The sequence below is a fragment of the Ascaphus truei genome, chromosome 5 (assembly GCF_040206685.1).
Source record: "Ascaphus truei isolate aAscTru1 chromosome 5, aAscTru1.hap1, whole genome shotgun sequence".
Taxonomy (NCBI): domain Eukaryota; kingdom Metazoa; phylum Chordata; class Amphibia; order Anura; family Ascaphidae; genus Ascaphus; species Ascaphus truei.
The window spans coordinates 158,197,945-158,221,217 of NC_134487.1; the positions used below are offsets into that span (position 1 = coordinate 158,197,945).

Below are 23,273 nucleotides of genomic sequence, written 5' to 3' on the forward strand. Positions count from 1 at the left end.
GCAAAGATTGGAAAAAAGGATACCCATGTTAAATCTCTATGGCTTCAGTACTGTTTTCTAGTTTGATGGGGTATCCTGAACCACTGCTTTAATTAACAATTTAATAGACTGATTTTTATCATAAATTATGTCATAGAAGTTGTTAAAGGCAGATTAAAGAACGCAAATATTTGTGCTATCATCCAACCACTGAGATACGGTCACATGAATGTACCATAGAAAGCAAAGATGTAGAGGTACACACATCGGTATTTCATCACTGGAATGAATACAGAACGCATCTTGTCTGTATCTGCTCATAACGGTTCCTCTGGTTTATGGGCTGAGAAAAGTTTGCAGGAAAGTAAATCATATTTACTTTTGATAAGCTTGACTGCTTTGAAATGCTGTATATGAGGATATCTTTACATTTCCTAAATGTAGGCCTCTGAATTTGATTTTTAATGTATGATATGAAATACCAGAATGTTATGGTAATCCGTAAGGGGCAAGGTAAATGGTCACAGTTCCCAACGTTTGTGACATTTGGAGAGTCACAAAAAAATTGCCAATAACAATTGGACTGTACATTTCTATATATAATCCATTCATTTGTGTGACTTTGGGCACACATTAACCATCAACCAAACAATCATAAAGCTTGGATTTGCCCTTTATTCTTCCATACCCTGCTCTTCCATATCCTTCTTTAAACTACTGTCTAATGCAGACAAGTTCCACAAAGAGTAGAATCAAAGTAATATATTTTTCTTTTTTTATTAATCTGTGTAAATAATTAGAAAAGTAGTAGTCTACTTGGTAGTGCTCAAATTGGAAGTTTAAATTAGATAATATAATCTAATAATCAATAATATATTTCTTTAAATATTGGCATTCAGGTCCTTAAACAAATGCTCACTAGACTATTGTGTATGAAACAAATTAGACTATTCAATTATTGGTGATAACGCAGCAATCTCCCCAGAAGCGTAATGGTCTCTTGTCCTCTAAGCGTGCCCTGCCCTGTCCTTTTTTTTGTTTGTTTAATGTTTTTCTAGTGTTAAAAAACATGCTCTGGGGAGAGCTCCATTTTAACCTCTCAGATACATGATACTTCAACCATTATTGCCTCCTGAATGGAGCATCAGATTTAAAAAAAAAAATGGAGTTGAAAAGAGCAAGAAGAAATCTCTTAAAGTAAGTCATAATTAAAATGTAAAGAAAAAAGGCAATCTGCATGGACTGCTGATTTAACTGCGCATCTCTCATATATAAAAAATGGGGGCAATTGACTTGTCAACTACTTGTCCAGTAGTAAAGGGTAAGTTTCACAGAGATAAAGTGCAGAACTTCAGGGTTTATCGAGGTGAAAGAGAAAATGATGGACTTCACAAAAGTACTAATATTCCAAGAAAACCGACATTTCATGGAAATGTTTATTGGACCTACTACAATGAATAGGTTTGTTTTTGAGTAGATGGCATCACAAAACACTTCATAAGCATTTTCTGTTGGTGTAGAAATATACAGACTTAGGATGCTTCATTGTACTTTTTGGCGAGATGTTGAGATATTTTATAAAATGTGGTGCCAACATTGCTATTGACAAATACATTCATGGCCAATGTATTCTATTTACTTGTCAGCATAGTCTTCTTCATGAGGGTTATTTACTAAATAGTGATAACTGACATTGATTGTTAATGGCCAAACAAGTGAAATACTGTAAAGGCAAAGTCTTCCTTAAGAAAATAGATACAGAGCTCACATTGAGTTCTTTCTAGATCATATCGTGTGGATGCAATCAGGCAATGAAGTCACAAACCTGACTTTGTGCTCCCTTTTTCTTCAATGATTGGTAAAAACATGTAAAAATGTTGTTTCATGCATCAGAACTAAACATATATTACTATAAAATGATAGTGCAAGTGCACATGGACAATGGTAATTTATCAATATGGCAAAATGACCTATGTCACTTAGACCCACTTCAGGCAGCTCTGGTAGTAATAATATTAGTAAGGGGCCTAATAAGGTGAAAATGTTTAAGTCTTGTTTCAATCTCCTTTCTCCTTCCTAGGTTAACTCAACAAAGAGTGGTAATAGTACAATAAAATAAAAAAGCAACAACATTGTTAGAGCAAACAGCTGTGCATTCATATTTGCTGATGCATGGAATAACCATCTACCAAATCCTCTGTCACATTTGTAACTCGGTTACTTTTAGCCTTCTGACCCAAAACGACAATATTACTTTAACTGGTTTGTGTCAGGGAATTCAGATAATAATTCACATATTCATTTGTTAGAGCTGCCTGTAAAACAAATGTGATGCTTCAAAAATAACATTCATTAAAAAAAATTAAAAAATGAGACGTTTTATTCTTGGAACACATACATTTTTATCTCTACACTATTTTGGCATGCTACTTAAGTATAATGCCTTTTCAGACCTGATCTTTTTTGTTAAAAACATTTTTAATACCAAAGAGACCTATGTTGTTAATCAGAGGGATTTAGTAAACATTTTACTGCAGTGGGGTCCCACTAAACTAGAAAAGTTCAAAGTGATGTTTTCTACATCATTAGCTACAAATGTTTAGAGTACTGTACTGTATATAACATGATTCTAATATACTGTACATTTTTTAATGTTGGCAGCTAATATAAAACTGTCAGTGAATATGAATAATGATGCTGTGCCTTTCTTGTCATGAGAAAAGCACATCAGTAAAACCAAAAGTGCATTTTGAGTGGGAAGCTTTCTTTGGTGTTTTGTATGTGTGTTCCCCTATTACTTCAGCTAACTTAGCTTCATTGACCTTGTGGCCTAACACTGTACTCTGTATGCTGCTCTCTTCTTTCTACATCTTTGTCTTGACAATCCTTACCCTATTCGCTCCCTCTGGTTGCCATTTTTCTTCTTTATTGTTTTATGACTTTCTTGTTGTCTTCCTGTCAGTGTTTCTCTCCTTTTCTGTCTCCCACGCCCTTCACCTGCAGAAAGTGATCTTTCCGACACAGGACGATGTGCTCATCTCCTTCTTACCTCTGGCTCACATGTTTGAAAGAATTATACAGGTAAGATGCCTGCCTGATCTGACTTGGCCTTGTTGGGCTGCCTTTTTTTTTCTTTCCAGAGTCAGTGGTACCCAACATCTGAGGATGTACACATTTCCTATTTGCCTTTAGCACACATGTTTGAGAGAATGGTACAGGTAAGGTCTTCTTGTTGGTGAAAGTGGTGACCCTCACCAAGAACCCAGTTTTGACGATTTCATTCGTTTTTTGTTCCCTGGGATGGGAAAACCCAGATAGCAAACCTGAACTTGATTTGATGTTTGGTTGCCATTTTAAATCTATGTAGCTGGAATTACAGTAAATTGCCATCAAGGGTGCTACTAGAACAAATTGTTAAAGCAAGCAGGATTAACAATCTGTACCAATTGTGATTGCAATGTGGCTGCTAAAACACTAAATACGGATTCTCAGACTGACTATCTCACTTTTTTTAATCACAAAGTTGGGCTTACAACACAATTAAAGGACATTGTGTGTTTCCTAATAATTTTGGAGAATCCTCAGCCCATCATTTGTTCACACTCTTCACCTCACAACACGGTAGTAGATCTATTGTTCATTGGAACAAACATTCTAATTCCAGACTATAGTTACCTAGTGGAAGACTAGGAGAAACAGACGGAAAGCCCCATACATACCAAAATATTGAGGAGGAAATGTTAAAGTAGCAGTCAATTTATAGTTATTTAAAAATGTTCATACAAAATGTGAAGAAAACATTATATTTTTTTAACATTCACCAAGTCTTTATTAAATAAGTGTATTAGCAACTGGGTCTTCAGAAACGTAGTGCTGCAAGAGTAACGATGATGGCATCTTTACACTGAGATGACGTGAGGTTTGTACAGAAGCATTGATACTGTAACACAAAAGAAAAATTAGGCCTACAGGTAGCTTACACAGTCCATTCTTCATAACTTATAGCTGCCTGAATTTGAGTAGCACATGTTGGTTATAATTCCAGACTATGTTTATTTATTTATTTATTTATAAAATATTTTACCAGGAAGTAATACATTGAGAGTTACCTCTCGTTTTCAAGTATGTCCTGGGCACAGAGTAAAACAAATAATACATGGTTACAAGTACAGTTACATAAATGAACAAGGTATACATTATATACAAGACATTGCGTGCACAGTTAAAGAAAATATATATTATGAGCGTATGAAACAGTTACAGACCAGATTAAAGTGTGAGACAGCCTTAGATTTGAAAGAACTTAAGCTGGCGGTGGATATGAGAGTCTCTGGTAGGTTGTTCCAGTTTTGGGGTGCACGGAAGGAGAAGGAGGAACGTCCGGATACTTTGTTGAGCCATGGGACCATGAACAGTCTTTTGGAGTCTGATCTCAGGTGATAGGTGCTGTATGTGGTAGGGGTGAGGAGCTTGTTCAGGTAGCTGGGTAGCTTGCCCAGAAAGTATTTGAGGGTGAGACAGGAAAGGTGAACTTTGCGCCTAGACTCTAGTGATGACCAATCTAGTTCTTTGAGCATTTCGCAGTGATGTGTGTTGTAGTTGCATTGGAGAACAAAACGACAAATTGAATTGTAGAGGGTGTCAAGTTTGCTAAGGTGGGTTTGAGGAGCCGAGCCATATACTATGTCTCCATAGTCAATAATTGGCATTAGCATCTGCTGTGCGATACGCTTTCTGACCAGGAGACTTAGGGAGGATTTGTTCCTGTAAAGTACCCCTAGTTTGGCATAGGTCTTGGTTGTCAGGGTATCAATGTGCATCCCGAATGTTAAGTGGGAGTCAAACCATAAGCCCAGGTATTTAAAACTAGTGACAGGTGTTAGGGTGGTGTTAGCGTTGGTTCTAATCAGGAGCTCAGTCACTGGAATCTGTACAAATTTAGTCTTTGTCCCAAATACCATTGTTACAGTCTTGTCAGTGTTTAAAAATAGCTTGTTTTGGGAAATCCAGTTTTCGAGTCTCAAAAAGTCAGACTGAAGTATGTGTTGTAGGTCAGAGAGAGGCTATGGCTGTGTGCATATAGGATTGTGTCATCTGCATACATGTGTATTGAGGCTTCCTTACAAGCTGTGGGAAGATCATTAATGAACACTGAGAAGAGTAGGGGCCCCAGAACAGAGCCTTGCGGGACACCACAGGTGATATCCAGGGGGTTGGAGTTAGAGCCTGAGATGGACACATGTTGGGATCTTCCTGATAGGTAGGACTGAAACCAGTTTAAAGCATGTTTCCCTATTCCAGAGCTCTGGAGTTTGTTAAGCAGGATAGCATGATCAACTGTGTCAAAAGCCTTTGCAAAATCTAGGAATACTGCACCAGTGAGTTGTCCCCGTTCCATTCCACACTGGATTTCATTGCAAACTTTTAGCAGGGTAGTTACGGTGGAGTGTTTGGGACAAAACCCAGACTGGAATTGGCTAGGGAAATTTGTCTTGGTGTAGAAATCGCTTAATTGGGAGTGGACACATTTTTCCATTACTTTGGATAGAATTGGGAGAAGTGAGATTGGCCTGTAGTTTGAGACAGTGTTTTTGTCCCCACTTTTGAAGATTGGGACAACTCTGGCAGTTTTCCAGGTCTTAGGGATATGGCCTGCAGACAGGATAGAGTTGACTATGGACGCAATTGGTTTGACAATGGCTGGGGCACCAAGTCGTAGGAACCTAGATTGTAGTAAGTCGGGTCCACATTGGCTGCTTAGTTTTAGTTTGAGGAGCGCTTGTGTAATCTCCTCTTCAGATACTGGGCTAAATTGAAAATTGTGGGCAGTGTTGGGAGGGGGTGGGACTGTAGGGGTACTCCCAGGATGAGATTCATGTTTGGGGTTTGTGCTGCGTTTCGCTAATAAGTTAGTGGCACACCCCACAAAGTAATCATTGAATGCATTTGCAATGTCAGTGGGGTTTGTCAGAGTAATATCCCCCTTAGTGATATTACTTGGTTGTTGATGGTTAGGAGGCTGGAATATATGGTTGATAACCTTCCAGAAGTTAGCTGGGTTTGATGTATTTTGGTGGAGATTGTCAGAGTAATATTGTGCTTTTGCATGCCTTGTTTGCCTTGTGCACATGTTCCGCATGCATCTGTAGTGATTGAGATCCTTGGTAGTGCCAGTTACTTTGTAGCTTTTCCATAAGGCATCCCTGAACTGGTAGAGTGCTATAAGGTCAGGTGTAACCCATGGAAGGTGGGCCCCCCGTACCCTTATTTTGCGTAGTGGAGCATGGGTATCGCAGAGTTTTAAGAACTCGGATTGGAAATAGTCGAGCGCAGAATCGGGGTCGGGAATTAAATCGATTCTGTGCCATGGGCAGTTGGTAGGGTCATCCAGAAACTGTTGTGGGTTAAAGTTTTTAAATGTTCTAGTGAGGAGAACTTTAGGGCTTGAATGGGGTGGTTTAATTTTCCTTACACAGTACACTGTTGCATGGTCACTGAAAATATCAGGAAGGATGCCAGAGGATTGGATTCTGCTGGGGTTTGAGGAGAGAATCCAGTCTAGCAAGGAATGTTTATGCGATTTCAGGTTTATCCGTGTGGGTTGGGAAATGAGTTGTGATAGGTTAAGTGACTTGAGTTGTATTTTGCTGGATTTTGTGGTTTTTAGGGTCAAGCCAATTGAAGTTGAAATCTCCTAGAACTAGCAGCTCACCCTTCTCATTCAGAGAGGAAATGGAGCCAAGAAACTGGGTGATATCAGTCAAGGATTGTAGAGGGGCTTTAGGGGGGCGGTAGATGCCAGCAAGCAAGATGGGCTTAGAAAAGGGGAGGCAGATTTTGCCAACTAGAGTTTCAAAAGAGGGTGGACTTGATGGCCAATTTAACAGTGTAAATTGTAAGGTGTCTGCAATATAAAATAACACCCCTCCTCCTCTCTTTGACCTATCTCTCCTAAAAATGGAGTATCCCTGAATGGCAATATTTGCATCAGGGGTTTTAGGGGATAGCCATGTTTCTGTAATAAACGATGGCTTTGGGTTTATGCATAAGGCACCATGCCCTTAGTTCATCCAGTTTGGGCAGCAGGCTCCGGGTGTTTATATGGGCGACAGATAGCCCTTTTTGGAATTTAAAGGTGGAATTCTCAGGGGCATGGGACAGAGCTGAAATGGGAGGACCTGGGTTAGTTTCAATATCACCTGCTAAAGAGAGTAATAGTATGAGTAGAAATTTGGGTAGTTGTTTGCAAGTTGTAGATTTGTGGTGCTTTCCATTAGAGTGAGCAGTGGTTGGTGTGCTGGTTTTTAGAGTTCTCCACCAACATTCAGTAGATAGTGCAAGGCTTTTGAGTAGTCCAGGGTGTATGGTGATGTTGGGTGTGGGGCAGGATGGAGGAGTTTGTAGTGTATAGAGGGAGTAACATCTCCATGAGGCCAGGAGAAAGAAAAAAGTTAAAATACATAGCAGGTTCATGATGCCAGAGGTAGGCAGTGCTGCAAGGAGCTGTTGTGAGCAGAGTGAGTGTGAGCAGACTAACAGCAGGTGTGTGCCTGTTCCTTGTCAAATGTTTAGCTGTATTGCAATGCTAGTCAGTTCAGGGTTTCAGTGTATTGTGCAGTCAGTTTTGGGAGAGACTGCAGTAAATAAGTTGTAAAGGGGTGGGGGGTTGAAATAGGCAGGTTAGCAAGCATGGGATCATAGTGTGATCTGAATAGCTTACCGTTTGTTGTCTTGAGTTAAAGAGTTTGCAGAAAGAAGCAGTCCCCAGTCACCTCTAGTCAAACTGTAGTCTAACTGTGTTTATCACTTAAAAACCTCACTTTAAATGCCTCACTGTCTAATGCCTAATGCAGTTGAACAACACTTAGAATAAGTAGAACAACATGCAGTATAAATAGAGTAACTTTTACAGTGTACATATCCTGTGAGGAGCTGTTGCGGAATCCTAAGCAATTGCATTGCTACTGTAACGGTGTTTCCCCCACCCAATAGCTGATAGGGACCAATACAGGGTGTATGGTGCATATACCTGCTGGCAACAGGAGGGCTGAGTCGTCCGCCGATGGTAGTGGGGACACAGGAACAGGCTTCTGGGGATTCATACCCCACATATCTCCTTAGCAGTGCAGCGCCTCCATCTGCCATAGGCTCCAGGAACTGAAGGTGATCTCCCACGGTAGAACTTATTACCTCTTCCCCCCTCCCCCCGCACCCCCTCATTAAGGTCATGCACCAGGCAGGAGGTATATTGCAAAACAAGAACAGGTTTATTACTACACTCTGCAGTAACAGTTACACGACAGTCTTCTACCGGATACAGGTCAGCTATCACTGAAGATGGTCCCTGGACCGTCACTACAGGCCAAGGGCACCCGCAGCCATCCTAGCTTTTCCCCACCTCCCTAGCAGAGGCAGAGGTATGGTCCACACTCACTCTCCCCCGGAGGGAAGAGCACATGAGAAGGCCCAATCTCAGGCTCCCAGTTGTGTGACCTGCCTCCCTGAGAGGGGAAGGAACAACTAACTTTAGGGCAGTCCTGCCCTTAAGTACATCCAGAAGGCGGGCACTCCGTTGTCCCAGCTACAACAGGATGTACCACCATCTGCTGTCACTCAAGTGCACTACCAAAGGTGAGGGGGGGAACCCCATACCAACTACTGGCAACCTGATAGTACCAGGGTTTACTGCCAGCCCCAGGGCAGAATGGTTGTCAGGGATGGCCTTGCTACACTACTAAGGTCCAAACATGAAAAGCAAGAAGCACCATGACTAATACAAGAAAAGGGGCAATCATAATGCTTTTTTCTGTACAGTCTGACATTACATTGATACATTTCATAAGTAGATGTATAGGTTAATGTAAACTTTCCTGGAAAGAAAATTGTCAAATAAATCATGTATACAGTTTAAGGACAACTATTTTAATTTCCTTGATGCCAACTATACATTCAGGAGGAGTCATTTTCAGGAGTAGCTGCAATCATTTGGCAGATATAACGGCACCATCTGTTAACTTGTGCAGTAGGGAGCTATCATAGCTCAATGCCTCATGTTAAGCCCTACTTAACCATAATTATTGTATAGTTAAGATACACTGAAGTCTCTGTATGAATTTTTGCTGAATTAATATACAGGAACTACACTAACAGCTCCTTTGAAAATCACTTTACCATTTTTAAATACAGACGATAATTTTACCAGATTGTGATTAGTTAGATTGCTTTATTCCCAAGTAATTCTATGACATGGGTAACTCTTTGTTAGAAAACACATTCCCAATGGAAGTTTTTCAGGACATATAGCATTGTACCCTAATGACACTTTTATCTTCTATTGATAAAGGTTGCAACCCATGAAAAGTAAAAAAAAAAAAAAAATATTTAACAGGTTTCTTTTCTCCATTAAAGAAAGTTCAAATGTGGCTGTTTTCCAGGCCATTTCTTTGGCACCTGGGTACCTCCATAAATCTATGCTGGGCTCCCAATATGTTGATTTCAGAATGGGACCTATCTTTGGATTTAAGGTGGCCCCCTCTACACATAGAATACAAATATAAATTGATCAGGTGTGATTGCAGTTTTAATATGCTAAACATAATAAGGTGGACTTTCAATGTTGAAATATGTTGGACCATTCTATCCTTTGAGTTCACTAGTGGGATCCTCGATGTCTAGCAATTTCAATGTTCTCCTTACTTTTCTTTATGCCACTGAATGGGTTAAACCCAGATCTGCTTTGTTGCTGGGTGGCCTTGCCATTTATCTCAGCAAACATGTATCATCTTCAATGAAGGGTTATTCCTGTAGTACCAAAGGGGAAAAAATTACACTCGCCTTTCCAACCACCCCTACATTGCTGACGATTAACCTTACCACCTTTCAAAGCAGAAGCTATTTGTACTGGTTGATTGGCACTATATACCTACTTGAGACATACTTGAAAACGAGAGGTAATTCTTAATGTATTACTTCCTGGTAAAACATTTTTATAATACCAAATTATGCAGAGATCAAAAAGGAGAAAAGTAATAGGAAAATAGTAGTGTACGTTCACTGCAGAATAGCAGAGCATATTCCCTATATGTTAGCAGAGCAAAGAGTGTAGAATTATGGAGGTAGTCAATAAACAGACCATGCTTCTCATCCTGATCCAACAAAGCTCATGGGCCCTACACTTAAAGGAAACAAAATACTTCTTATTGTCAGTTACCTGATTCTATAATTTTTTCCCCCCAATTATTTTATCCTTTGTTGCTTATGTAAGAAGATACCAGCTTGGGCCACAGTTAGGAGACAACGATCATCCACTTTGCTTGTTTGTTACATGATTGTGTATATTATGGGGCACTGTGTTAAGTTCTGTGATTTATGAAGACTCAATAGGTTTTGACACCTTTTTAAGGGAGCAACATGCAGTTTCTTTATAGATGAATGTGTAGTTTACAGATATTTCAAAACCTCACGGTTGTTTCAGTGTATACACATGAGTTTGGCTTCTCCCATTAGGCCTCCTCATCTGTCAGGTCAGTTATTTGCCCTGTTGGAGTTCAGGGGCTTTGTTCTTCTACCTGATTTTAGGGACCACAGGAGATGGTCTTCAGGCCTTTCTCAGAGCTGCCCTGCCAAGTGTGCCTTCCCATGTTCTCCTGGAAAAACAACTCATGCAACAGCAATCAGTGAAATCTACATTTGCATGTCATTACCCAGAATCCGTGGCAGCAGTGGAAGCACTGTATGCTAAGCGATAATGGGGAAAGAGGGTTGCAGACCTGTCTGAGAGATGCAAATGCACCACAAGTGGTATTTTTATTTACTGTACATTTAAGAAAGAAACCTGTGACTTTTCCTAAGCTCTACACAATTGAAACGCATCACAATCTCCAATGAATTTACAATTTTTCAGGGATGTGCAATGTTTACCTGATGTTTTCAAATCAAGCAAGAGTTGCCATTTTGTTTGACAAATAATACAAAAACGACAAGCTTCGCAAAAGGAAAAATAGGCGTGCCTTAAAAGTCAATGTACAAAGTCGTGTGGCCTTTTATCTACTGCCATTTTCACTAAATTGTGGGGAGAACCTGCTACATTTCGAGCAATGTGAACTATCCCAAATGTCTCGTGAGAATGCAAGAAATAAACACAGCTTCTAGAACTTTGCACTGTGAAACGAGGAGTAATCCTGTCACGTTCATAAGTAAATGTGCATGCTATGGAGTGTCTGTGTCCTGCATAATTACAAGGCCATCAAATATTTCTTAAACTTCATGTAATTCAAAGGATGGCACTTATTTGGGATGAGGAAAAACAGCATATGTATATCCGTATTTATGATACCTACAGTCATGTGAAAAAGAAAGTACACCCTCTTTAAATTCCATGGTTTTACATAGCAGGACATAATAACAATCATCTGTTCCTTAGCAGGTCTTAAAATTAGGTAAATACAACCTCAGATGAACAACAACACATGACATATTACATCGTGTCATGATTTATTTAACAAAAATAAAGCCAAAATGGAGAAGCCATGTGTGAAAAACTAAGTATACCTTATGATTCAATAGCTTGTAGAACCACCTTTAGCAGCAATAACTTGAAGTAATCGTTTTCTGTATGACTTTATCAGTCTCTCACATCGTTGTGGAGGAATTTTGGCCCACTCTTCTTTACAACTTTGCTTCAGTTCATTGAGGTTTGTGGGCATTTGTTTATGCACAGCTCTCTTAAGGTCCAGCCAGATCATTTCAATCGGGTTGAGGTCTGGACTTTGACTGGGCCATTGCAACACCTTGATTCTTTTCTTTTTCAGCCATTCTGTTGTAGATTTGCTGGTGTGCTTGGGATCATTGTCCTGGTGCATGACCCAATTTCGGCCAAGCTTTAGCTGTCGGGCAGATGGCCTCACATTTGACTGTAGAATGCTTTGGTATACAGAGGAGTTAATGGTCAACTCAATGACTGCAAGGTTCCCAGGTCCTGTGGCTGCAAAACAAGTCCAAATCATCACCCCCCCCCCACCACCGTGCTTGACAGTTGGTATGAGGTGTTTTTGCTGATATGTTGTGTTTAGTTTTCGCCAAACGTGGCGCTGTGCATTATGGCCAAACATCTCCACTTTGGTCTCGTCTGGCCAAAGGACATTGTTACAGAAGTCTTGTGGTTTGTTCAGATGCAACTTTGCAAACCTAAGCCGTGCTGCCATGTTCTTTTTAGAGAGAAGAGGCTTTCTCCTGGCAACCCTTCCAAACAAACCATACTTGTTCAGTCTTTTTCTAGTTGTACTGTCATGAACTTTAACATTTAACATGCTAATTGAGGCCTATAGAGTCTGGGGTATTTTGCAATTTCTCTGAGCATTGCACGGTCTGACCTTGGGGTGAATTTTCTGGGATGTCCACTCCTGGGAAGATTGGCAACTGTCTTGAATGTTTTCCACTTTTGAATAATCTTTCTCACTGTAGAATGATGGACTTTAAATTGTTTGGAAATGGCCTTATAACCCTTCCCAGATTGATGGGCAGCAACAATTGCTTCTCTAAGATCATTGCTGATGTCTTTCCTCCTTGGCATTGTGTTAACACACACCTGAATGCTCCAGACCAGCAAGCTGCTAAAACTTCGGCTTTTATAGAGGCGGTCACACTTGCTGATGATCAATTAATCAAGGGCATTTGATTAGCAGCACCTGTCTGCTACTTAGCATCTTAATTCCTATGGAAGCAGTAAGGGTGTACTTAGTTTTTCACACATAGCGTCACCATTTTGGCTTTATTTTTGTTAAATAAATCATGACACAGTGTAATATGTCATGTGTTGTTGTTCATCTGAGGTTGTATTTACCTAATTTTTAGACCTGCTAAGGAACAGATGATTGTTATCTCATGATATGTAAAACCATGGAATTCAAAGAGGGTGTACTTTCTTTTTCACACCACTGTATACAAGCAGCATTTTCACATTTATTGGGTAAGTTACTCACAAGCTTAACCTGTTTACATGTTGGCAATTCACTGTTTCACTATTCTATTCTTCTCTTAACAGTCGGTGGTGTATTGTCATGGGGGAAGAATTGGATTCTTCCAAGGTGACATTCGCCTTTTATCTGATGACATGAAGACATTGCGGCCAACCATCTTTCCTGTTGTTCCTAGACTATTAAACAGAATGTATGACAAGGTGAGCTTTGTTTTTCTGCATTTGCCCTATGTTATCTTTCCGAGATATTTACAAGAACTTGCATGTAATTGTAAGTTACTTGCATGTAATTGTAAGTTACCTTGCTTCAACAGCATGGAGTGGATTGTAAATTCTTCTGTGAAGGGATAATTTTAACTTGTGTGAATAACTGAAATCTTCCCAGACAGTTTAGTAGCGTGTAATATGTGGCTGTCGCTACAGGAGTCTGAAATATATTGTGTGTTTCAGGTATCCTCCGCCAGTGAGGAGGTTCAGTCTTGGTTATATGTTCCATCATTTAAATTCATAAATATGAATAAATAATTGGGTGAAAAATTATATTTATGCTTGAGTTGAAAACCTAATATTTGAATGAAAACCTAAATTTGATACACTGTAGTGTGATTTTATTTCTTTATTTTTGACCCCTAGCTTTGAATAAAGGCCAAATTGGTATTTTTTTTATATTTCCATTCAACAATCTTGATTTATGCTTAGTGACACTCAAACATTTGTTACATAGTTACATAGTAGATGAGGTTGAAAAAATACATACGTTCATCAAGTTCAACCTATGCTTAATTTAGATGACAGATACTTCATCCTATATCCGTACTTACAAGGCATAGCGTGTAGGGGTAATTATACACACCTCTTACACCTGCGTGGAAAACACAGTATACAGACATACACACCTACACTGTTTTTAGAAAATGTGTTAGTGTTATGATCTTATGATAAGTGCAGATGTAAAAGCTACCTTTGTGCACCTTCTATTGTCATCAGTACTGATATGACTCTATGATCAGCATTGATGCTTAAGTGTACTTAAGATCCTTGTGTCATTTTTCAGAGAAACTGATTGTGGTAGGGATTTGTATGACACTAAACACATTGTTCTTTATCTACGGTACCACCAATGATATTAACACTGACACATTTTCTAAAAACAGTGTAGGTGTGGCAGTATGTCTGTATACTGTGTTTTCCACTGTCCAGGCTCCACAGAGCCTGGGTTCTGGCAAATGGTGGCCGGATAGCCCTGTGTTAGCCCAGGATGTGGGTACTCAAGCAGAACTGCAGTACCCCTCCTGTTCTAACACCTTGGCATGCCTGAGGCTTTCAAGTCCTGACTTCTCACTGACCCATAGGCACCAAGCTTGGTAGCCATCTGGTCTGCCCGGAATCCATGACTTGGAAATCCCACAGTTAATTTACAGGATACCCGTACATATACATATTAAATATAATCATTTAATAAAATATACTTTGTCCTGTCTTATGTGTGGTAAAATATAAGTCCCTGTTCTGGTGTCAGGGATGGAGTGAGTGTATATATCACCTACATTCACTAGACTCATACTTGGCACACTTTAGAAAAATAACTTTTAAAACTTTTACACACACGAACCACTCTCAGCTTTATTACTTAGCTGGAGTGCCCCCTGAACCCCTATACTAGGTGCAGGGTATCTGGGTACCACTCTTTATACTAGGGACCCCTATGTCTACTACGGACCCCGTGGGTGATCGCAGGTATACATTAACCCCTTCATGCCCAATTATCTTGCCTGGAAGATGCTGCAGCAGGAATCCTGGCGGTGAGTCGTAATAGCGTTTTCAGAGTCAGAGTTTGCCCGGAGCAATGTGCTTGGCTGGATTCGAGAATCTCACTCGATTCCCGGATCCAATTCCTGGGGTATCCATTAACTCTGGAACCCAGATACATAGCCACATTCTGTAAACACTTTCTCCGACAAACCCACTCTGAAACTTACAGCCTAGAAATCTCCCAGTCCCAGCATCCCAGGAAAGGCAAAACACACAGAAATCTTTAATGTCGCATAATTTGCACACAGTCACAGTAATGCATTTATGACATCTGGCTCCAAGAGATGACACTCTAGGACCTTAACACACTGATCAGGAGTAACCAAGTGGGTTGAACCTTTATTAGTGAACCTGGTTAACCCCTTCACCGTTACAGCGCCTATGAACTTTTTCCTCAGTTAACCTATTGTTCGTTAATATGGAGGTTGTGGCTTCCCCCTGCGGCACTACTATTGAAATGGATTCTTCCCTAGTAAATACAGAGGCAAAGAATTTGTTTAATACCTCTGCTTTTTCCTTATCTCCAATATTTTGCCTGTCCTTCTCACACTGAAAGGGTCCTAAATGTTCTTTTCTATTTTTTTTGTTTATAAGGTACTTAAAGAATTTTTTAGGATTGATCTTACTTTAAGAAGAGAAGTGTAGAACCGGAGCACAGCCAAAAAATTCAGTAATCCCGGGCAACTCCATATATCACCTTGATAATGCGCTTTATATCACCTTGATAAAGTGCTTGTGCATGAAACACGTAGGTGTGTTTTCTATCTGTTTTCCATTAGAGCGTTATAATAAATCAATTTTATTTGGAGTTGCCTTGGATTACTGAATTTTTTGGCTGTGCTACGGTTCTTCACTTCCCTTCTTGATCATCAACTTTAACGGATTGCATGCCTTGGAATGGCTGGACTGTCCCATGAGGGAGGCTGACAGGTAATTGGCTTTTAGCCCTGAGTTAAGTTACAGTACCTTGCTCTCCTACCATTAAGTATATTATATACTGTGTAGAGGATATTACGGTATATTGTGCCATATTCTGTGGATACCTGATGGACACTGCTAGGCGCTTATTCCTCTGTGCTATCATTATATATGGACTGTTTTCACTGTGGACAACTACTGAAGCACCCAAGAGAAGAGAAGAGAAGAAAAACCTACATGAGAAGGTTTCAGATTTGACTAACCAGGTCAGTGAAGGAGATGAGAAGCTTCACCAAGCAGAAAAGGTAAAGAAACAATTGGCCGTGGAAAAGCAAGAAGTGCAGCAAGCACTGCAGAATACAGAGAGAGTACTGCAAGGAGAATGTGTCACCTTGGAGCAGCGCACACAAGCAGAACAGAAGCTGCAGAGCCAGCTGCAAGGTATTCGCACGAGTCTGCAAGAGGCCAAGGAGAAACAGGCAGATGCTGAGGAGAAGCAGCAAGTGCTACAGGAGCGTCTGAGTACTCAGTTTGTCTCCACAGAGAAGCACGAGGAGCTGAAGGCCACACTGAGCATAACCAGAGCTTTGCTGGAGGAGGAGCTTAGACGCCTGGTAACTCTGTATGAGTGGGAGCACGAGGCGGTCCACAAACTGGAGGGGGAGCTGGAGGAGCAGAGAGGCTGCTCCATTTCCAAAAGTCAGTATGCACAGGAGAAAAATGCGTGGAAAACTGAAGTTGCTGCGACCCTGGGGACGAAATCGTCAGAGCTCCAAAATATGATGGAGACGGCGATGCAAATCCAGAGTGAGCACCGGGAAGAGGTGGAGACCATAAGAAGAGAACTGCAAGATGCGCTCAAGAAACAGAGGTTTTTCACTTATGAATTGAACTTGCAGCAAAACCTAAAAGTAGAGTTTGGGAAACTAGACAAGGAAAATCAGCACATCCGTTCAGCCTACAAGGAACAGATATCTGGTTTACACCAGGCACTGGAAGTGTATTGTGTGAAAATGAAAAACTTCAAAAGGGAAGTGGAAGAGCTAAAACTGGCAGCTAAATCCACATCCCAACAACTTGCAGCTCTGCAGGAGGACAACCTCAAACTTTCACAGGAACCGGGAAAGAGGTAAGAGGAAAGCTCAGTACTCACTTGCTAGAGATGGAAAAGAGTGAACCCTTAATAAAGAAAGAGTTTGAGAAAGAAAAAGTTTCTCTACAGAAATCCGTAGCCATCACCAGTGCCTTGATCACGGGAAAAAACAAGCGGTCAAAAGACTGAGACATAAAATTACAGTGCTACAGAGAGAGAAAGAGTCTAAAAAAAAAATTTGGCCCACAGTAAAAACGTTGGAGTCTAAAAAGTTAAAGCTGGAGAAAAAGGTTACAAACCTAAAACATACACTGGGGTCACAGAAGTCCATGGAAAAGATAGCCGTAAAGGTAAAACAGAGTGAGGCTCTGCCGACCAGTAAAGTACAGGTGTCTCCACTACAGGAAAAGGTATTGGCCTTGCCCAAACATCTGTATCTCACAGAGACTAATGCCCAGGAAGATAAGGGTACAGTGAGAGCTGGGGACACCGCTCAAATACAAAACGAGATTGCAAAGTGTAAACCGCCTGAGCAAACAATAGCTAAACCTTCAGCTGCCAAACAGATAACAAACAAAGGTATGAGTGAAGAATCCAAACCAGAAGAATCCTTATCTGATGAATATGAAAAGATAGAACGTTCTATTTAAATGGATGTAGAGTATATTGAGTGACAGGAAAGAGGATGTAGCGAAACACCGTTCTACAGGTTCAGAAGGTAATTACCCAGAAGGAAAAAGTCTTCAATTGGAAGTCAAGGAAAAAGAAAAGGAGTCCAAAAGATTTCCCAGTGAGGCCGAGCTGTTTCCCGAGAAGGAGGGGACGTTTGAATGGCCGTGTGTGCGTGGGGCTACACTCTGAGGGGGGAGGTATGTAAGGGAGTACAGGGGTTAAACTCCATTTACAAGGCTGGAGACTGAACTGAGGTTTCAGGATTTCAGGATTCATGCAGGTGGGATATGATAAATCCTGATTGAGCAGTGGTTTATAAGACAGGAAGTTGCATGCACAAAGAGGACTGCTTTCCCCAGCAAGGGGAGAGATTGTTTTCCTCCCAGCCAGGAAGGACGCTGGCTGCTTGGACCCCACCAAGGACATTGAATTTTTCATGCTGGACTCAGCCCTGCTCCCCGGAACCGACGTCCCTGAATTCCTAGAGGGAATGACCTGGAGCCCTGGAATGGACTCCCCAGCACCTAAAAGATAAGAACGCGTTTGGCATATATGACTTTTGTTATTGTTATGATCTGGAAGTAGAATAGCTACCCAGGTGGATGGCTAGGGATCTGCTTGTGTAGTTACAGTGGCGGCCGCCTTTATCATAATGCGGCCGCCACCGCAGGAATTTTAAAACCGCGGAGGCGCGCGGCTTCTTTTCGGCCGGTTTCCCGCGCCTCGGGCGCTTTCAATGATAAGCGCCATTAGCGCTTATCTGATGATGCGGCCGCCGCTCGGGAAACTCCGATACAAACGGCGAAAATGCCCGGATAAATCCGGGTATGTGTTAGAATAAAGGTGCCCACGACAGTAGTTTCACTAACGGGAATAGGATTTTGTTTTATGATTTGTTTTGATTAAAGGGCCAGGGTACCCATTATTTTGGTTGGTGGTCTAATAAAAACCACTGCAGTTAAAACCTTAAACAATCAGTCTATGCGTCTATCTGACCTCGCCTACAGGCCGCTCCGTCACACCTTCCCTTCTGACTTTAAGAACTTCATTCTAGTAGCTTGGATGACTTTGCTGCTATCTCGAACGGTTTGTCATTTGTGTTATCCACGTTATTCAGAAAAAATCTGAAACCACCTCAAACCGTGAGGTACGAAAATGCCAATACCGCTCAACGTAGCAGCAAAGTGATCTCAGATTTTTTCTAAGTTCTCCCCCATGAGCTTCTCGCAATCTGAGCTGCACAGGGAAAGTTGCCTCTCCCTGCACAGCTCTCACAGGCGATCACAGTGTTTTAATTTAAATTTGCATACTAGTGTGCGGGAGTAGAGGGTCTCAGGGGCTGAACCGCATTCATTTCAGGTCCAGGGGAACCCTACTTCCCGAGATACAGGCCCCGGTATGGGGTGCGAGTATCTCCTATGCGTTTAAATGTACCGGTCACGTGATGTGGGAGATTTAAAAATTGCCTGGGGATACCGGCACCCCATAATAGGGCCTGTATCTCGGGAAGCAGGGTGTCCTCTGACCTGAAATCAATGCAGTTCAGCTCCGGAGACCACCTGCTCCCGCAAACTAGTATGCAAATTTAAATAAAACAGCTTCATTACCTTAGCGGCTAGTCGCTGAGGCAATGAAGAGGTTAAACCTGAATGGTCTGTTTATAGGGGGCAGAGGAGGTGGATGAAGGGAGTAGTTGACCCAGGGTGGGTGGTTAGGCCTGTCAGGAAGGTAGTGGGAGAAGTTAACCCCTTCACTACCATCCCGGTGTGAACTGCTATGGTATTGAAGGGGTTAACCACTCCCGCTACCCACCCGAGAGGCAAACCCTACCCTGGGGCAACTACCCCCTTCACCCAATCCCTGTACCCCCAATACACATCAAAAAACACAACAACCTTACTACCCACCTCCTCTACCCCCAACAACCCCCCCCCCTCTACTCCCCCAACACATACAGTACAGTAATGGGCAAAATTACTATTATCCGGATCTGGATAATAGTAATTTTGCCCATTATTGTACTGTATGTGTTGGGGAGGGGGATTGTTGGAGATAGAGGGGGTGGTATTCATTCCCATTGGGGTTAGCTTTGCTCCCATTGCGGGCATAGGTAACCACACTTGCAGTGAATGGGTGTATTGTGTTTTAATGTTTATTATGGGTAGCTGGGGTGGGTGAAGGGAGTATTTGGCCCGTGGTGGGTGTTTATGCCTACCGGGTAGAGGAAGCAGTTAACCCCTTCATTGCCTTAGCTGTAGCAACCACTACGGTAATGAAGGAGTTATCTCCTCCCGCAAACCCCCTGCAAGACCAAAACACCCACCATGGGCCAAGTACACCTTCACCCACCCCCTCTACACACAATAAACCGGGCACTGGTAGTTAACCCCTTAATTGTCTTAGCGGTTAGCATAGGATTGAAGCCGGGGGTCTCCAGAGCTGGTATTAATGTGTATCGGCTCCGGAGACTCCCGGCTTCAAGCCAATGCAGGGAAAATGCATTTTTTTTCTAAATCCTGCTCTCAGATCCCATCTCGCCACCCTAGGGCTGGCGAGATGAGATCAGTGATAAACTCGCTATTTCAGAGCTCCGATTATCTCATGGGAGCTACTAGAATAGCGCCATTTGAGAAACAAATGCGAGTTTGAGCCGTTTGGCAGCTCCCGCTCGGCGAGTTTGGCCAGGAGCGAGAATGCTCGGGAAAATGCACTCCCCGTACGGGTTTGGCAACTCATCGAGACTTTCTGCTACCTAGCAACATTTTGCGACAATTGCTGAAAAACCTTGATGAGTTGGTTATCAAACCTACTAGAATAGGCCCCTAAGAATCTAAAAGCCTGCCTCTTCTTTTGACTTTCCTCCCCTACCAGTTTATTTAGTCACATTTGTTTAGACTTGTTTCTTTTATATTTAAGGCTATCCAGGGGTCCATACTGATAAGTGTGCTGTTCTTACAATGTTTTAAAAAGACTGCCCATTTATCTTCCACATTTTCCCCTGCAAAACATTATCCCAATTTATCCGGTGTAGATTAGTCCTCAGTTTTTTTTTAAATCTGCCTTTCTAAAGTTTAAAGTCTTTGTTCAACCAAAGTAATATGGTTTTTGATAAATTATTTCAAATGAGACCATGTTATGATCACTGCTAAGCAAATATTCATGGATTTGAATATTTGTTATTACTTCTACAATTTTTGATATTACCAAATCCAGTATGGCCCCTCTCCTGGTTGGTTCCTCATTAATTTGGGTCATGGAATGGTCTTTAAGCACCCTCAAAAACCTGTTTCCTTTTGTTGTAATGCTAATCTCATTGCCCCAGTCTATGTCTGGATAATTAAAATCACCCATAATGCAAACATGACCTAGTTGTGATGCCTTCTCCATTTGCAAAAGTATTTTGGCTTCCTCTACCTCACAAATATTTGATGGTTTATAGCATATCCCCACAAACAGTTTATTTGTACTTTTATCGCCAATGCTAATTTCTATCCACAAGGTCTCTACGTTTTCATCATTCCCTTCATAAACATCTTCCCTTATAATAGGTTTTAGATTCGGTTTAACATATAAACGTACTCCACTTCCTCTTCTATTTGCTCGATCCTTCTGAAAAATGCAATAACCCTCTACATTAACTGACCAGTCATGAGTTTCATCCCACCATGTTTCAGTAATACCTATGATATCATTCTGCTCCCTTGTAGCTATTAATTTAAGATCACCCATTTTATTGGTCAGGCTTCTTACATTAGCAAGCATGTATTTTTTTACTCTGTACTGTTATTTTATCTGCCCCTGCCTTTCTACTCCAACTGGATATAGTCTTTAGAATTTTTATAGTATTATCTGTATTTAATATGGTTGTCTTCCTGCTTGCCAAACTCCCACTTGCCCCCATTCTACCTCCATGACCCCTTGCTATTTTACCATCCCTATGTATTCTATTTAGTTTGTTCTCTGTTTCTTGTCCCTCCCCCCTCCATCCTAGTTTAAAATCTCCTCCCAGCTTTTTAAAATTTTCCCCCCTAGCACAGAAGGTGCATTGAGGTGCAATCCATCCATACCATAGAGATTGCACCTCTCAGAGAAGGAGTCCCAGTGCTCTAAAAACCCCAAACCCTCCTTCCTATACCACGTTCTTTGCCATGCATTAACCTCCCTAATCTCCGACTGTCTTCCGGGGGCTGCGCATGCCACTGGTAGTATTTCAGAAAATACTACCTTGGAGGTCCTTGCCTTAACCTTTTGGCCTAGATCCCTGAAGATTTTAGGACCCTCCATCTTTCTCTAACTTTGTCATTGGTGTCAACGTGCACCAAGGCTGCTAGGTCAGACCTAGCCCATCCCTACAATATGTCTACCCAATCTGCAATGTTCTGAACTCTAGGCCCCGGGAGACAACAAACTGTTCGGTTCATGCGGTCATGGCAGCAGATTGCCCTATTTACCTTCCTAATAATGGAGTCCCCTACCACCACACTCTTTCTTGGTCTCTGAGTATCCTGTGTCCCCTCTGTGCGGGAGGAACTATTCTCCTGGCTGCTAGAGGAATCTGTCTCCCCCAGCCTTGCCATTCCTGCTGTAGCACTCCCAATATCTTCACTCAATATGGCAAATCTATTGGGAGGGGTCAGCTCATAACTGGCCTGCCTCTTCCACTTCCCACCACCTCCCATTCTAACTGTTACCTAGCTACCTACCTCTACATGTTCCTCTCAGCTCCACGATCTGCACCACTAGTCCCAGCCAGGGCCTGCTCAGTGAACACTAAATTCCTTTCAATGTTGTCAATGTCCCTCAATATTGCAAGTTTCCTCTTCAGATCAGCAATCTGAGACTAAAGAGACACAGCGGGTTTGCTCCCTGGAACTCAAAGTGCACATATATGGCAAGATGTGCATTGAGTGGCATTTTCAATCCTGCTCATTGTTGCAACTATGGAGTTATAAGTACTACCAATAAACTGTACTTAATTATACTATACCTTGTTTCTACCCTTCCTTGTTCCTACTCCTTCTGGTTCTTGTTCTAAGACTGGGATTATACACTGCACTTGCTTACGAGAGCGTGTGCGCATGGCGTGCAGCGCGGCCTTAGCACAAGCGATCTGTAAACTCTCCTTCCTAGCGATGTTCAGGCGACGGGAGGGAGTACGAAGTAGCTTTTGGGGAGCGCAGATGTCACCATACAGTTGTGTGAAAAAGAAAGTACACTCTCTTTGAATTCTATGGTTTTACATATCAGGACATAATAACAATCATTTGTTCCTTAGCAGGTCTTAAAATTAGGTAAATACAACATCAGATGAACAACAACACATGACATATTACACCGTGTTAAGATTTATTTAACAAAAATAAAGCCAAAATGGAGAAGCCATGTGTGAAAAACTAAGTACACCTTATGATTCAATAGTTTGTAGAACCACCTTAAGCAGCAATAACTTGAAGTAATCGTTTTCTGTATGACTTTATCAGTCTCTCACATCGTTGTGGAGGAATTTTGGCCCACTCTTCTTTACAACATTGCTTCAGTTCATTGAGGTTTCTGGGCATTTGTTTATGCACAGCTCTCTTAAGGTCCAGCCACAGCATTTCAATCGGGTTGAGGTCTGGACTTTGACTGGGCCATTGCAACACCTAAATTCTTTTCTTTTTCAGCCATTCTGCTGTAGATTTGCTGGTGTGCTTGGGATCATTGTCCTGTTGCATGACCCAATTTCGGCCAAGCTTTAGCTGTCGGGCAGATGGCCTCACATTTGACTCTAGAATACTTTGGTATACAGAGGAGTTCATAGTCGACTCAATGACTGCAAGGATC

The 23,273-nt window shown here is 41.6% G+C and overlaps 1 protein-coding gene across 3 annotated transcripts in view; it reads left to right on the plus strand.

Annotated features, from left to right (window-relative positions):
- ACSL6 (acyl-CoA synthetase long chain family member 6) overlaps positions 1-23,273 on the plus strand; it is a 266,763-nt gene that overhangs the window by 196,804 nt on the left and 46,686 nt on the right. For 2 of the 3 annotated variants that reach the window (XM_075601126.1, XM_075601128.1), the window contains exons 11-12: positions 3,120-3,197; positions 13,022-13,156. In XM_075601126.1, the coding sequence (XP_075457241.1) occupies positions 3,120-3,197; positions 13,022-13,156 (213 nt within the window). Of the gene's footprint in view, positions 1-2,982; positions 3,061-3,119; positions 3,198-13,021; positions 13,157-23,273 lie in introns of all 3 variants that reach the window. The other variant, XM_075601127.1, reaches the window with a different exon arrangement.